Source organism: Nycticebus coucang, chromosome 13 (genome assembly GCF_027406575.1).
Source record: "Nycticebus coucang isolate mNycCou1 chromosome 13, mNycCou1.pri, whole genome shotgun sequence".
Classification (NCBI taxonomy): Eukaryota; Metazoa; Chordata; class Mammalia; order Primates; family Lorisidae; genus Nycticebus; species Nycticebus coucang.
In genome coordinates this window covers 30,661,674-30,675,279 of record NC_069792.1, presented here as the reverse complement: position 1 = coordinate 30,675,279, position 13,606 = coordinate 30,661,674, and the positions used below count along the sequence as shown (strand labels likewise).

The following is a 13,606-nucleotide window of genomic DNA, read 5'->3' as shown; positions in this document are numbered from 1 at the left end:
AAGAATTCAACTCAATGATTTTTCACAAAACATACACCTTATTCAAATCTCTTCCTTGCCTTTCTCTATATATTACTATTTAAAAGTAGAAATGCTGGGTAAAGGGGCATGGAACCCAAAGGATTGACTGCTGGAGGAAGTGGTCTTTTACATAGATGCTTCAGGTCAGTGACTAGAATTAACTGCAAATTTCTGAAATTTGCATTTTGTTGATACTATCAGATTCATTGTGTGAGTTGCATGGACAAGGAATTTATTACATTTGTCTATCACTCACCTTCTGTTGCCAAAATTTGATAATCTCTGCCAATGTGAATGTTCTAGTGCAGAATCTTTTGATTATTAGAAAACTATGTAGATCAGCCCAACTGGAAGGAGAATGTGTTGCACAGAGACAAAGTTCTGGTTTTTATTTTTTTCTTTTTTTTCGAGACAGAGTCTCACTATGTCGCCCTTGATAGAGTTCTTTGGCATCACAGCTCACAGCAACCTCAAACTCTTGGGCTTCAGCGATTCTCTTGCCTCAGACTCCAGAGTAGCTGGGACTACAGGCACCCGCCACAATGCCTGGCTGTTTTCTTGTTGTAGTTGTCATTGTTGTTTAGCTGATCCTGGCTGGGCTCCAACCTGCCAGCCTTGGTGCATGTGGCTGGCACCATAACCACTGTGCTACAGGCACTGAGCCGGATACAAAGTTCTTTTGTAATCCAAGGAGAAGAAAAGGAAGCAAGCCCAGGCCCTACCCATACCAGCCGTTCTCACTGGAAAATTGATGTGGGGACCCTGGTAGCTTCTGGAAACCAAGAAACCCATTCCTCTTCCACCTTGTTGTGTTCCCTACATTAATCATCTCTCCCTCATTCCCTCTACCTCTTTCTGCTTCAATTTGATTCTTTCTTTGCAAACAACTTTCCTCTGTGTTCTTGGAGCTTCACCTGGTCCCCATAAGTCCATCCCCACCCCCCACCCCGCACTGCACAGCAGGTGAGCTGAAGGTGAGTGAGGCTTCATCTCCATTTACAACCATTCCCCATTGCTGACATCAGAGCCTGAGCTCCACCTTCTGTAAGATCAACAGCAATTAGATTCTAATAGGAGCCAGAGCCCTACTGTAAACTACCATGCGAGGGATCTAGGTTGCATGCTCCTTAAGAGAGTCTAATGCCTGATGATCTGAGGTGGAGCTGAGGCAGTGATGCTACCTCTGAGGGAAGCTGCAAATACAGATTACTGTTAGCAGAGAGGTTTGCACAGAGACCATAATATATTAATTGCTTGCAGACTCATATCAAAACTACTCCCTTGTATTTTTATTAATTATAACTATTTTCAAAATTACATCTCCTACCTCCCCTCCCTCCACTGGTTCATAGAAAAATTGTCTTTCATGAAACTGGCCCAGGTGCCACAAAGGCCTGTTCTGGTTTGGGAACAAATATCTGAGAGAAAGTTGGGGCCTGCTGCTTTTCAACATCTAAGTCTGTGTAACTTTCTAGCTTAAGTACCTACCACTAACTGATACAGCAGCTTAGTGTCCTAATTACAATATGCCAGGATAAGAATTGTAATTGTCTAAAACACCCCCCCCCCCTTTTAAACCAGGAACTTAGTGGTGGGTGGTACTCCACTGAGCCAGTTCATTTTAGATCGTATTAGTGACGGTGGAGGCTGGTATGTGCCAGTGTGGCTGCTTCAGGCAGCAGCGGCTGACACTACTGATGCTACTGCTGCCCTTCCTTCCTTCCCTAGCGCCTTTCCCTTTCCTTTCTCTTTCTTTCTTCCCCCTTTCTTTTTTTTTTTATTTATTTATTATTAAATCATAGCTGTGTACATTAATGCAATCATGGGGCACCATACGCTGGTTTATATACAAGTTGACATGTTTTCATCACACTGGTTAACGTAGCCTTCCTGGCATTTTCTTATTTATTGCGTTAAGACATTTATATTCTACATTTACTAAGTTTCACATGTACCCTTGTAAGATGCACCACAGGTGTAATCCCACCAATCACCCTCCCTCTGCCCATCCTCCCCCCTCCCCTCTCCTTCCTTTCCCCCTTCTCTCCCTCTCCCCCTTCCCCCTATTCTTGGGTTATAACTGGGTTATAGCTTTCATGCGAAAGCCATAAATTAGTTTCATAGTAGGGCTGAGTACATTGGATACTTTTTCTTCCATTCTTGAGATACTTAACTAAGAAGAATATGTTCCAGCTCCATCCATGTAAACATGAAAGAGGTAAAGTCTCCATCTTTCTTTAAGGCTGCATAATATTCCGTGGTGTACATATACCACAATTTATTAATCCATTCCTGGATCGATGGGCACTTGGGCTTTTTCCATGACTTAGCAATTAGGAATTGGGCTGCAATAAAGATTCTGATACAAATATCCCCCCTTGCTCTCCTTTCCTTTCCTTTCCCCCCCTCCCTCACCCTCCCTTCTCTCGACACAGTCTCACTCTGTTTCCACAGATAGAATGCAGTGGGATCATCACAGCTCACTGTAACCTCAAACTCCTGGCCTCAGGTGCTCCTCCTGCCTCAGCCTCCCAGAGTGCTAGCATTACAGGCTTGAGCTTTCCACCAACTAGGAAGTTTCCTTTGAAGTGTCTGAGGAAGGGCAGGTGATAATTAGAGTTGTGATGTTATAAATTTAGAAGGATGCTCTTCATTAAAATGTGGGACCAACACACTGTAGTAGATCAAGGAGAAAAATAATTAGCAAATTCCTCCCAGAATAATAGTCTTATACCCAAGGTATCAACCACCAATGTGGGATGGAGAGAATGCTGAGCTACATGGATCTCTTCCTCTTATAGAAGACATCAAGTGCAGAGATGTCCAAATATTTCATTGATTATCTTGGTTATACAAACTGCCAGCATATTTTGTCAAGATTGTACTCCATATTATTACATGTTACAAAACTAGATTTCAGGAGCTATATTCAAAACATTATCATTTGTAACAACCAAGCCTCTGGTAAAATTAAATTGTAAACACAATATATTTAAATACAATTGACAATTGATACTTGGAACCATCTATTTTAACTAAATGAAAGACTACCTAAAAATCTGTATCAGTGATGAAAATACTATAAGCACGGTAATAACATCAATAATGGTAGCAGAACACAATAATTTATAAGGCATTAAGGTACTCTTGTGAGGAGCTTTCTATGGGAGATGGCTAAGAGTAGGTAAGGTAACATTGAACCTGAACAGTCTATGAACTGCATTGTCCTTGAGTGAGAAGTCGGTCCTAGTGAGATGGGGCCAAGTGTTATTTGAATGGATGTGCCAAGTGTTATTTGAATGGATGTTTAAGTCTGTTTAGTTAATTCAGATGAAGTACAAGTGTTTTCTTAGTAGAAAACTGATACCATTACTACTGAGGTAGGAGATGTAATTTTGAAAATAGTTATAGTTATCAAATAGGCGATTGATTTTGGAACCTTCCTTTGTTCTGGTCTGGGAACAAATGCCTGAGACAAAGTCAGCCACAGGAGCCCTTCTCTGCTGTGTGTGTGTGTTACGTGTGCACATTTCATTTTTGAGGGGAGGGGACGGACACTGAATTAGGAGTCCGAGAGACCCAAGTTCTATTCTTGATTCTACTGTGACCTTGGGTAACTCATTTAACTTCTGAGCCGTGATGCCTTAAAGATCCAGAAAACGAAGTGCTTTACAGTTTTAAAAGTGCCATAAAAATGCACGGCTGTGTCATTAGCTCTTCTAGCTACTGGGATTAAATTCACTCCTGATTAAAAGTAAATTATGTTGTTGGAATAATTTTTATCCCCTCCATCTCAAAACATAGATAATTCTTCTTGTGCTGACAGAATAACGTTACTGGAAATCTGTGTGTTTTTGGCGTTTTTGTAATGGTGAATTACCACGATACTAACTTCATTTCTATTTCTTTTTAATGCTGCCTCTTAGTATACGCTCCATTCAGCATTCAATTAGCATGCCTGCTATGAGGTAAAGTATATTTTTATGAAATGTAGTTGGCTTTATGCTTTCTTACTCTTTTTTTTTAGATGTTTAACCTCAGCTGGTCTGAAGTAGGCAACTAGAATTCTATTCTAAACCAACTGCATGTTTAACATTATTATTTTCTTTTTTTTTTTTAATCTTTTTTTTTTTTTTTGTAGAGACAGAGTCTCACTGTACCGCCCTTGTGTAGAGTGCCGTGGCCTCACACAGCTCACAGCAACCTCTAACTCTTGGGCTTACACGATTCTCTTGCCTCAGCCTCCGGAGCAGCTGGGATTACAGGCGCCCGCCACAACGCCCGGCTATTTTTCTGTTGCAGTTTGGCCGGGGCTGGGTCCGAACCCGCCACCCTCGGCATATGGGGCCGGCGCCCTACTCACTGAGCCACAGGTGCCGCCCAACACTATTATTTTCAATTACATTTCCTCTAATGGTGAGATAGGCACAAGAAATCCGTTAATGCTTACGATCTAAACGAATTGTTTCTATTTTATTTTGCTTCATTTCTGAAATCTTTATACTTGACAAAGTAAACACTGCGCATCTCACAAACCTTCTCTTTTCCTGGAAACGGGTTCCCATAGTCTTTGTCGGAATTACCTTTGGTTTTCCTTCCGCCTTTCTTCCACCCTGCCCACTTGCTCTTCCCTCATTCCAGTGTGACATTTGGAGCCAATCATAATTTCATTCTATTATCTGCTTTTATCAATAAGCACCTGCATGCTAGTACCTCACCTAACTCCTCTAGACAGGCAGAGGATTTTTAACAATAGATACTTGGTTTAAACTTCAGTGTCATCGGAATCACTTGAGTGCTTGCTAAAAGCCTGCTTGCCAGGTGTCACCCCTAGAGTTTGAGTCTGTGGAGTTGGGGTGGGGTCTGAGAATGGGCGTTGCTAAGAGGTTCCTGCAGCTGGTCTGAGGACCACACTTTGAGAACCACTCGCTTACACTTTGCCATCACCTCTGTGGTAAAGAGGACACTACCTGTTCCCTTTTTGTCTTTTTTTCATCTTGGCAGTAGGAAGGATATTGGAGGGCAGGTGGATAGGATAACAGCTCTGGAAACCCACATGTGAAAGACAGTGTGCTATGATACTACTTAGTTAACATGGATGAACGTGAAGGCCCCTGTCCTGTGGCTCAGAGCGGTCACTTCGTTAGTTGGGGCGGCACAGTGAAGTAGACAAGGCCGAGTTTCTGTGCTCCTCCCTTACTTTTGGTTTTTCCTTACCACGTCTATTATGTTTCTCCTTGGGAATTAGGATCCCTGATATGGAACAACATGTAGTCTGCTTGTCCTGCTTAGGTGATACGGGTTCACATAGGAATCCTGCCAGGCAAGATGTCGGACTACACAGGAGTTCTAGAGCATTGTACCTTAACCAAAATTAAACTGATCTAATCACATTTGCTAGTACCATGACAAGTTGGTTGGGGAAGTGACAAAACTGATGTTTTACCCGGCTTTGTTCCCCTCCTCACACATATATGTGACCATATCTATATCACTTATGTCTAAGAATGATTCTGTTTATGGAATCAAAAGGATACTCTTAGAAATGCTGCATCAGAAACTGATAATCTTACATTATAGTAAATATTTGTGTATATGCCTGCACACACATGGTACATACCTGTTCTTTTGCTAATTGAGAATAATGTTGAAGAGGAATATATGATATTTTCAAAATTGTTGGGGTTTTCTTTTTTTAGTATTTGTAATTTTACTATTTGGTTTTCTTTTCTCTCCATAGAAACTCCCCAACCTTCAAATCATTTGAAGAAAAGGTTGAAAACTTAAAGGCAAGTAGAGAGATGAACAGGATCTTTGTGATACGTTACCTGGTGCCTTAACTTTCTTTGGTGTAGGGTAAATCATTCATGGTAGTATTTTTTTCTAAAAATGTTTCAAGAACTTTAAGAACTCTTTTATGTTACTAATTAGATATTTAAGGTATTATGTACTCTTTTAATCAATATTTTTTGAGTATATGTTGTAGCACAGCAGCATGCTAAATTCTGAAAGGAAATGTACAATTTGCAAAGCAGAAGCACTTTAGAAATTTGTGTTGATTTTTGGTTTATTCATTTCAGATACTTTTGTAATTGCACAAAATTTAATATAACTTTACTGTAGACCTTTAACAATATATAAGGAGCACAAAAAAAAATCAGTCCAACCACCCAGAGGCCAATGCTGTAATGCTTTAAAAAAGAATTAACCATATGTCATAAATATTTTCCTGTATCATTCAGTATTCTCCTTCAATATGTATGTAATGGCTGGTTATACATTACCTTCTAATAGATATTATTTGTTCAATCATTTTTATGATGATGATGATGATGCCATGATCATCATTGACAGTTCACAGATTTGTAAATTGTGTTATCTTCAAGATTATATTCAAAACTACAAAATCATCAACTCTTAGGATTGTAAGCAACTTTAAGGGTCATCGAATTCCCTTCCACTATCTGACCCTCTCTACAGAGTTTGTGTAAAGGTTACTTCTTCCTTACTTAACTCTGATAATTATAATGGATATATTTTAAAGATAAAAACTAATATCTTAAATGTTTTTATATAAATAAGCTTAAAAACAAATATTCAGTTTAGAACTTTAACTGGTTACTTATTTTTAAATGCATCTTTTAAAAATTATAGAAGCAGGTATGTTTAGTGAAAGAAAACCAGACACTGCAGTGATTTGGATCTTTTTTCTTTCTTTTTTTTTTTTTTTTTGAAATGAAAATATTTATTGGTTAATAACAAACAGCAAGAATACAGAAATGATCAATGAATTAATAAGCAGGTAACTGGAAATTACCCCAAAGTGAACTTACTAAATGACTAACATATTTTAGTCTTTTCCTTCAGTCTTTTCATCATTGGAAATAGAAGAGGCTTCTTTGTTTAAATTATATCCTTAAAAATTTCATGGGAGAAAATTTTTTTTGGGGGGCCGACTTATAGACAAATATTTGGCATATAGCATTTAATGTCTGTTTAATAATAAACTAAAATATCTATTAATGTACACATTTATTAATATAGAGATTATAAAAGTTATGATTAAAATAAATCATGACATTAAAATTTTTGAAGTTTCATAAATCCAAAAGAAAAAAAAGGACTTCAGGAGGTTCTTAAGTAAAAATACAAGAATGGAAAAGCAAATATGCCACATTGGATCTTTTTTCTTGCACATACAAATGTTAGCACACACCTTTTCTGTTAGTACGCAAATGTATGGATGTTTTACAAAAAGGAATCACACTGTATGCCCAGTTCTACAACTTGTTTGTTCATTCTCCAATAGCATCATGCTTTACCAACTCATGAATGCAGAGACCTATTCTTTTTGCTCACTGATACTTTTCAAGGGCCTAGAACAGTCCTTTGCACGTTGCCCAATATGAATTTGATGAATAAAAATATAGTCATTCTTATCATTTCAAGGGACTTGGTTTATGGTGTTTTTTTTTTTTTTTTTTTTTTTTTTGAGAGAATCTCACTCTGTTGCCCTGGGTAGAGTGCCTTAGCATCATCCCTTGGGCTCAAGTGATCCTCTTGCCTCTCAGTCTTTCAAGTAGCTGGACTGCAGGTGCCTACCACAATGCTCAGCTAGTTTTTCTATTTTTAGTAGAGATGGGGTCTCCTTCTTGCTCAGGCTGGTCTCAAACTCCTGGGCTAAAGCAAACTCCTTGGTCTCCCAGGGTGCTAGGATTACAGGTGTGAACCACCATGCTTGGGCCTGCCTTATTCTTTTTAACATCAAGTCATATATTTGAAAACAGTGTAGTTGCAGGAAGTCAAGGTTACCGTAATTCAGTTCTCAGTATCGTTAGGACTGATACAACCTCTCCTTGAAATCTGCTATAAGCATTAGTTTTTGAAATGGCTAGTTGGAAAACCAGGTACCATGTGTGCTTTTGATGTTGGAGATGAGGAGAAACTTCCAGGTCGTTTGTTATATACTCTCCTCTTGAATATATTTAGACTCTGTAAATTGTAATCTACTTTTAAAATATACCTAGGCACCATTCAGATTTTTTTTAAAAAAAGTAATTTAAAGAAACTATATAGGCAGCCCCAAGGTTATGAATGAGATAGGTTCTATAGGTTTGTTTATAAGTTGAATTTGTATGTAAGTCGGAACAGGTACATTTACTTATGACTTGTAATAGCCTCCATTCATAAGCGGGAGTTGTATGTCAAATGTTTGTAACTTGGGGACTTACTATAATGGCCTCCTATTCATAAGTGTGAGTTGTACATAAATCAGTTGTTTGTAAATTGGGGACTGCCTGTAGTGCATTAAACAGATATCCCAAGGAAGTGGGTAAAATAAAGTTGTATGTTTGGGGTATACTTTTGCTAAATTAAATTTGTATTCATTTAAACATCAGGTCTATACGTACTAACCACGTGTAGATTCTGGGTCGATTAATTTATCTGTGGTTACTAAGCATTTGCTGTGCGCCAGGCAGTATTAGGCATTGGCAGTACCATAGTGAGAAAGACAGACATGGAACCTTTCTGCAAGATGTTTGGACAATTAAATAACCAGTGAAAATAAAGTGAGGTAGGGGCCATGACAGGGAAATTTGAGGGTTCAGTGAAGACAAGTAGCAGGAACCTCACCTGCCTTGGCAGGAGGAAAGGTCAGAGAATGCCTCTCAGAGAACACAGTGATATAAATAGAGGCCTTTAGGTTGAGGGAGATGTTTGAAGTTTGGAGGCCTTTTGGGGGACCACCAAAGACTTCATTGTGCTAACAGGTATTGAACAGGGGGTGAAGCTGGAGAGTTGGGTAAGCCACATTAAAAATTTTGGACTTAGAGCAATGGGAAGCCATTGACAGATTTTAAACAACCAGAGTGGCATATTTTGACAATTTTAGAAAGGCCACTGGCTGCCTTGCATGTGGAAGGGCAGAAAGATGGGAGACAGTAAATTAGTCGGGTGGAGGGAATTGTAATCCAGGCCAAAGACGATGCTGGAGGGAATTCAGGTAGTGCCATGGGACAAAGTCTTGAGATATTAGAAGTGAGAAATGGCAGAAAAAAGATTAATTAGACATGGAACAAGATGGCTAGGGATCAAGGAAAACTGCCAGGTATTAGGGCAATTAGGTAGGTGCTATAGTCATTTAAAGTAGTCTTAAAAAAATAGTAGGTGGCTGGGAAATGGTGGCTTATGCCTGTAATCCTAACATTTTGGGAGACCAAGGCAGGAAGATCATTTGAGACCAGGAGTTCAAGACCAGCCAGAACAAGAAAGTCCATCTGTACTAAAAATAGAAAAATCAGCCGGGTGTGTTCTCACACACCTGTAGTCTTGGGCACTTGGGAGTGAATTTGGTGTTGCTATAATGACTGAGTGAGCTGTGATGACTGCACTGCACTCCAGCCTGAGAGACAGTGCAAGGTCCTAGACATGTCAATTTATAAGAAGTCTTGATATTTTCTTGTAATTAAGGAATGTGTTTTAAATAAACTGAATAAAGAAATAATGGATATAAGTTATACAAATTTCCCAAACAGTTAAAAGATAGTTAGATGGGAAGTCAAAAACAATGAGGGAGAAAATTTCAACTAGATTCCAAATGTTAACAAGTCTCTGGCCAGTTAGCTATGATTGAACTAAGAGCAAGGTCAATCAAGGTCATACCCATTAGAGCTTCTTGCATCCTTGATTTCATAACATTAGCTGTTCTATTGGGCAGTTGTGAGATCTAACACAGTGAGAGAACATAGATACATCAGTGTTGAAAAGGATGAAGTGACGCGTAAGGGTTTTGAAAAGGATAAAATATTGTACAAATGTAAGGCAGGATATATTCATTCAAATATTTATTGACAGAATTTCAGGACATATAGCTTAGAGTTACGCTTCTAGGTCTTTTCCACTATAATATACATGTGAATCACATGGGGATCTTTATTAACTGCAGATTTCAGTTCTGTAGTTGGAGTTGAGTTGGGGATAAAGAGGATGTCTTGAGATTCTGTATTTCTAAGATCCCAGGTGATGTTGAGTATGTAGGTCCTAGGACAATACTTTAAGTCATAAAAGGTTAAAAAGCTTACACTGTAATTGGGAAAAATTATCTTTGCTTATTCAATACTATTTTTGAATGAGTGTAGCTGAATGAATACTTTGATGTAATACAAAATGTCATCTAAATATAAAGAGAGTTTACTAGATATTTTAGAATAGGTCTTGCAAAGTTCTTTTGGCAGATTTCCTTATAAAGAACAATTAGCAGATGGGGGGAAAAAGAAGAAAGGGTAGAATTTACCAGTCTGAATATTTCAGCAAAAAAGAATGCGTAAGTTTTACTATGAAACCATACTCAACATTACAACAGTATTAAATTCCATAGACATATAATGATCACTGAGCTTATTAGGGTACTGATTTATTTGTTCTTGAAAGTAAAAGTAGAACTTTACACAGAATCAGCTAATTTTATATTTCATGATGTCTTTTCCTTTTTTGAACTTTTTTTTAAGTCCAAAGTAGGGGGAACCAAGCCTGCTGGTGGTGACTTTGGAGAAGTCTTGAATTCGACCGCAAATGCTAGTGCCACCACCACGGAGCCTCATCCAGAGCCAACGCAGGAGAGCCTGTGAGATTCCTACCTTTGTTCTGCTTCCCACTGCCAGATGCTGCAAGCGAGATCCAAGCACATCTTGTCAACATTCGTTGCCATGAATTTCTACCAGATGTGCTTTTACTTAGCTTTACATATTCCTTTGACCAAATAGTTTGTGGGTTAAACAAAATGAAAATAATCTCCACCTGTATGCCTGGGAAACACCCTCTAATGTATATTTAAGGCCCTTTATTTAGGAAACACCATTATAAAAACACTTGTAGTATCTGAGGACACTCAATAGAATGATCTAAGAAGCTGCAGGTTATAATAATCACTTTCCTACTTTACAAATTGCTGAAGATCTGGGAAGTCAGTTTGGTCTTCGTCTTCTATAAGATTTCTTTTTCTCTTTGAAACTGTATATTTGATTCCTAATTAAAATTGTTCCTTTACATTTTCTGAATCCTAGTTTATTAAAAGTCTTGGTATATTTTCTTTACCTCTAAGGGAAGAGCTACCAGCTACAAAAAATATTTTGAAATAAACACTGTTTTGGTATAAGGTGCGTATCTTGGGTGTCTGAAGACACTAGAATAAATAGTTCTACATCCAATTTGTTACAGTTGTGTGGCAGTATGTACAGTAATCAAACTTGTAGGTGATAAGAGTGGACTCCCCTCCATCCTCGTTTATCTCCATTTGTACCAGTAACCTTTTCAGTATGTTGGTTATTCTACTCACATCAACTTATTTTTTTATCAGGTTAAAATTCTAATTTGAGTAACTTGACAAAACAACATTTCAAATTAAGCATATTGTATTATCGCTAGGTTGAAAATATGAGCACTCCTTTCAATTCAAACTGAAAGATTTTTAGATCTAGATTGTTGTAAAAATGTCAAAATCAGTCACATCGTGGGGAACATTGCTGTCTTCATTTAATCCATTTAATACCATGTAAGCACACAAAGTTACATGACTAACTTGAGCATTTTTTTATACAAAGGAGTTGGTGATAACTCCTGAGAATACACTGCATTAATAAAAATTAGCTCATCATTTTTCTACTTATTTGTTTTCAATGTGTTAGAAATTCTTCTGAAAGGATACTGTAGATACTGCCCCCTATTGGAGAACTGAGTGTTGGGGCTGAATGAATCAAAGCCTCTGGAGGAATTTGCATAGAGGCCAAGGTACTCGATTAATTCTAATAATTACTTACCACCACCACCTTTTCCTTATGCTGTGTATGTTTATGCCCTAGAATGTTGTATTTGTTATTTATCAAGACGTGATTGTTTTATTTTTTATGCCAAATGTTAATTGCCAAGCTTAGAGTGATCTAAAGCATTTTTTAAAAGCATGGCTAGATTTACTTCAGGATAAATTATCTTATGAAAACCAAATTTGAAAAGCCACAAGTGTTGATTGTTATGAAATAACATGTTGCCATTCTTGTTTGCTAGAGCTTTTGTTAGTATTTTGGATGCAGTTAAAGCTATGCTTTATTATAGGTGAAAAGCTTAATAAATTCTGTGTATCAGTAATATAGGTCTTAATATTTATTATGAGACCAGTGGTCTGAAAAAAGCTTGTTATATTAAAGAAACAACTGATGTCTGTACTAAAAAAAAGGACAATTTTTAAATCATCAACTTTAAATCATTGCTTAGTGGTATCAGGTTAACATATTCTAAATAGTATCCTTTTAGAGGATTTAAGGCAAAGGTTGTTGAAGCATTGTCTCAGTGGAGTGTATCTTCAGAAATTTATCTTCGTATGGCAATATTGTGGTGATTCAACATAACTGTTAAATAATTTTTTCTGCCATTTAGTCTTTAAATTTTTTTTTTTAATTCCAACATCATTACATTGTTTCTTGGGTATCCCACTATCTTTTTAACAAGGCAAATGGAGTAAGGTGGCACTTTGTTTAGTTGAGGGAATAGTCCTCAAGTCTCTTTGCTGTCTAGACGGAGAGGTTATATACTACCCAAATGGGGTGGGTATATATAGGTACATATTGGGGATGGTTGTGAAAGAAGAAATTGGAGAATCACTTTTCTAGACATCTAATCTTTAAAAAATCTACTGTAAAGTGCAAAGAGTGAAGCTGAGTTTAGAAAAATAGACATGGATTTAGAAATATTATTCAAAATGTCCTTTGTGGCAGATTCAATATTATGAATTCATAGATATTTAAGCAATTTGAGACACCGTAAGTAATTAATGGACACACCACAAAGAGTCCCAGTTACTGTGCTTTGTGTTTGATGTGATATTAGAACAAGAGAGTGAAATCTCAGATACTTAGGAAGTGTCAGATATTTAAGGACTCAAGAAGTATAATAGAAGAAAATACCCTTGAAGATATCGTCATCTTACAAAAAGGAATGTCTTTAATTTATGGAGTTTGTAAGAAATAAAACAAGAATTCTTATGCTTGCAAAGGCCAAGGTGATTGGATGGAAAAGAATAGAACTCAGTAATTATCATTGTAGCAGCTCTAACTTGAAATAGGAAAATAGTGTTTAGTTTGGACTGTTTCTGGATCTGTTAATCAAGATTATGTCATACTGTCTATTTTTTTGTATAGTATTTGAAAACAATAAAAATTGTATGATTTGGGTATGGGTCCTGTTGTATGCATTACCTGTCTGTTGAGGAAAGGGCAAGCCTATTTTGTAATTTCATGTCCTGGATATATGAAGAAGCTCTGTTGAATTAATATAGCAAGGAAAAGTGAAAAAGCTAAAGGCTGGCTACTAAAAGGCACTTATAAAGGAACTGCTGCATATACATCAGAGGAGATGCTACATAAGGTTGCTCATCCAGGTCATGTTTCTTTGTTCTAGAAAGTGGGGATCTCACTGTGTTATCCAGGCTGGCCTCAGAGTTCTGGGGTCCAGCAATCCTGTTTCAGCCTTCAAAGTAGCTGAGACTACAGACCTGTGCCATTGTGCAGAGTCATATGTTTCTTCGTAGCTCTTA

The 13,606-nt window shown here is 37.5% G+C and overlaps 1 protein-coding gene across 8 annotated transcripts in view; it reads left to right on the top strand.

The window, feature by feature from the left end:
- Positions 1-13,250, top strand: part of TPD52 (tumor protein D52) — a 168,005-nt gene extending 154,755 nt beyond the window's left edge. For 4 of the 8 annotated variants that reach the window (XM_053558588.1, XM_053558586.1, XM_053558581.1 and 1 more), the window contains 3 exons: positions 3,948-3,989; positions 5,762-5,810; positions 10,530-13,250. In XM_053558588.1, the coding sequence (XP_053414563.1) occupies positions 3,948-3,989; positions 5,762-5,810; positions 10,530-10,649 (211 nt within the window). In that variant the 3' untranslated portion in view covers positions 10,650-13,250. The remainder of the gene's footprint in view (positions 1-3,947; positions 3,990-5,761; positions 5,811-10,529) is intronic. The other 4 variants (XM_053558589.1, XM_053558583.1, XM_053558584.1 and 1 more) reach the window with 2 other exon arrangements.
- The last annotated feature ends 356 nt before the right edge of the window (positions 13,251-13,606 follow it).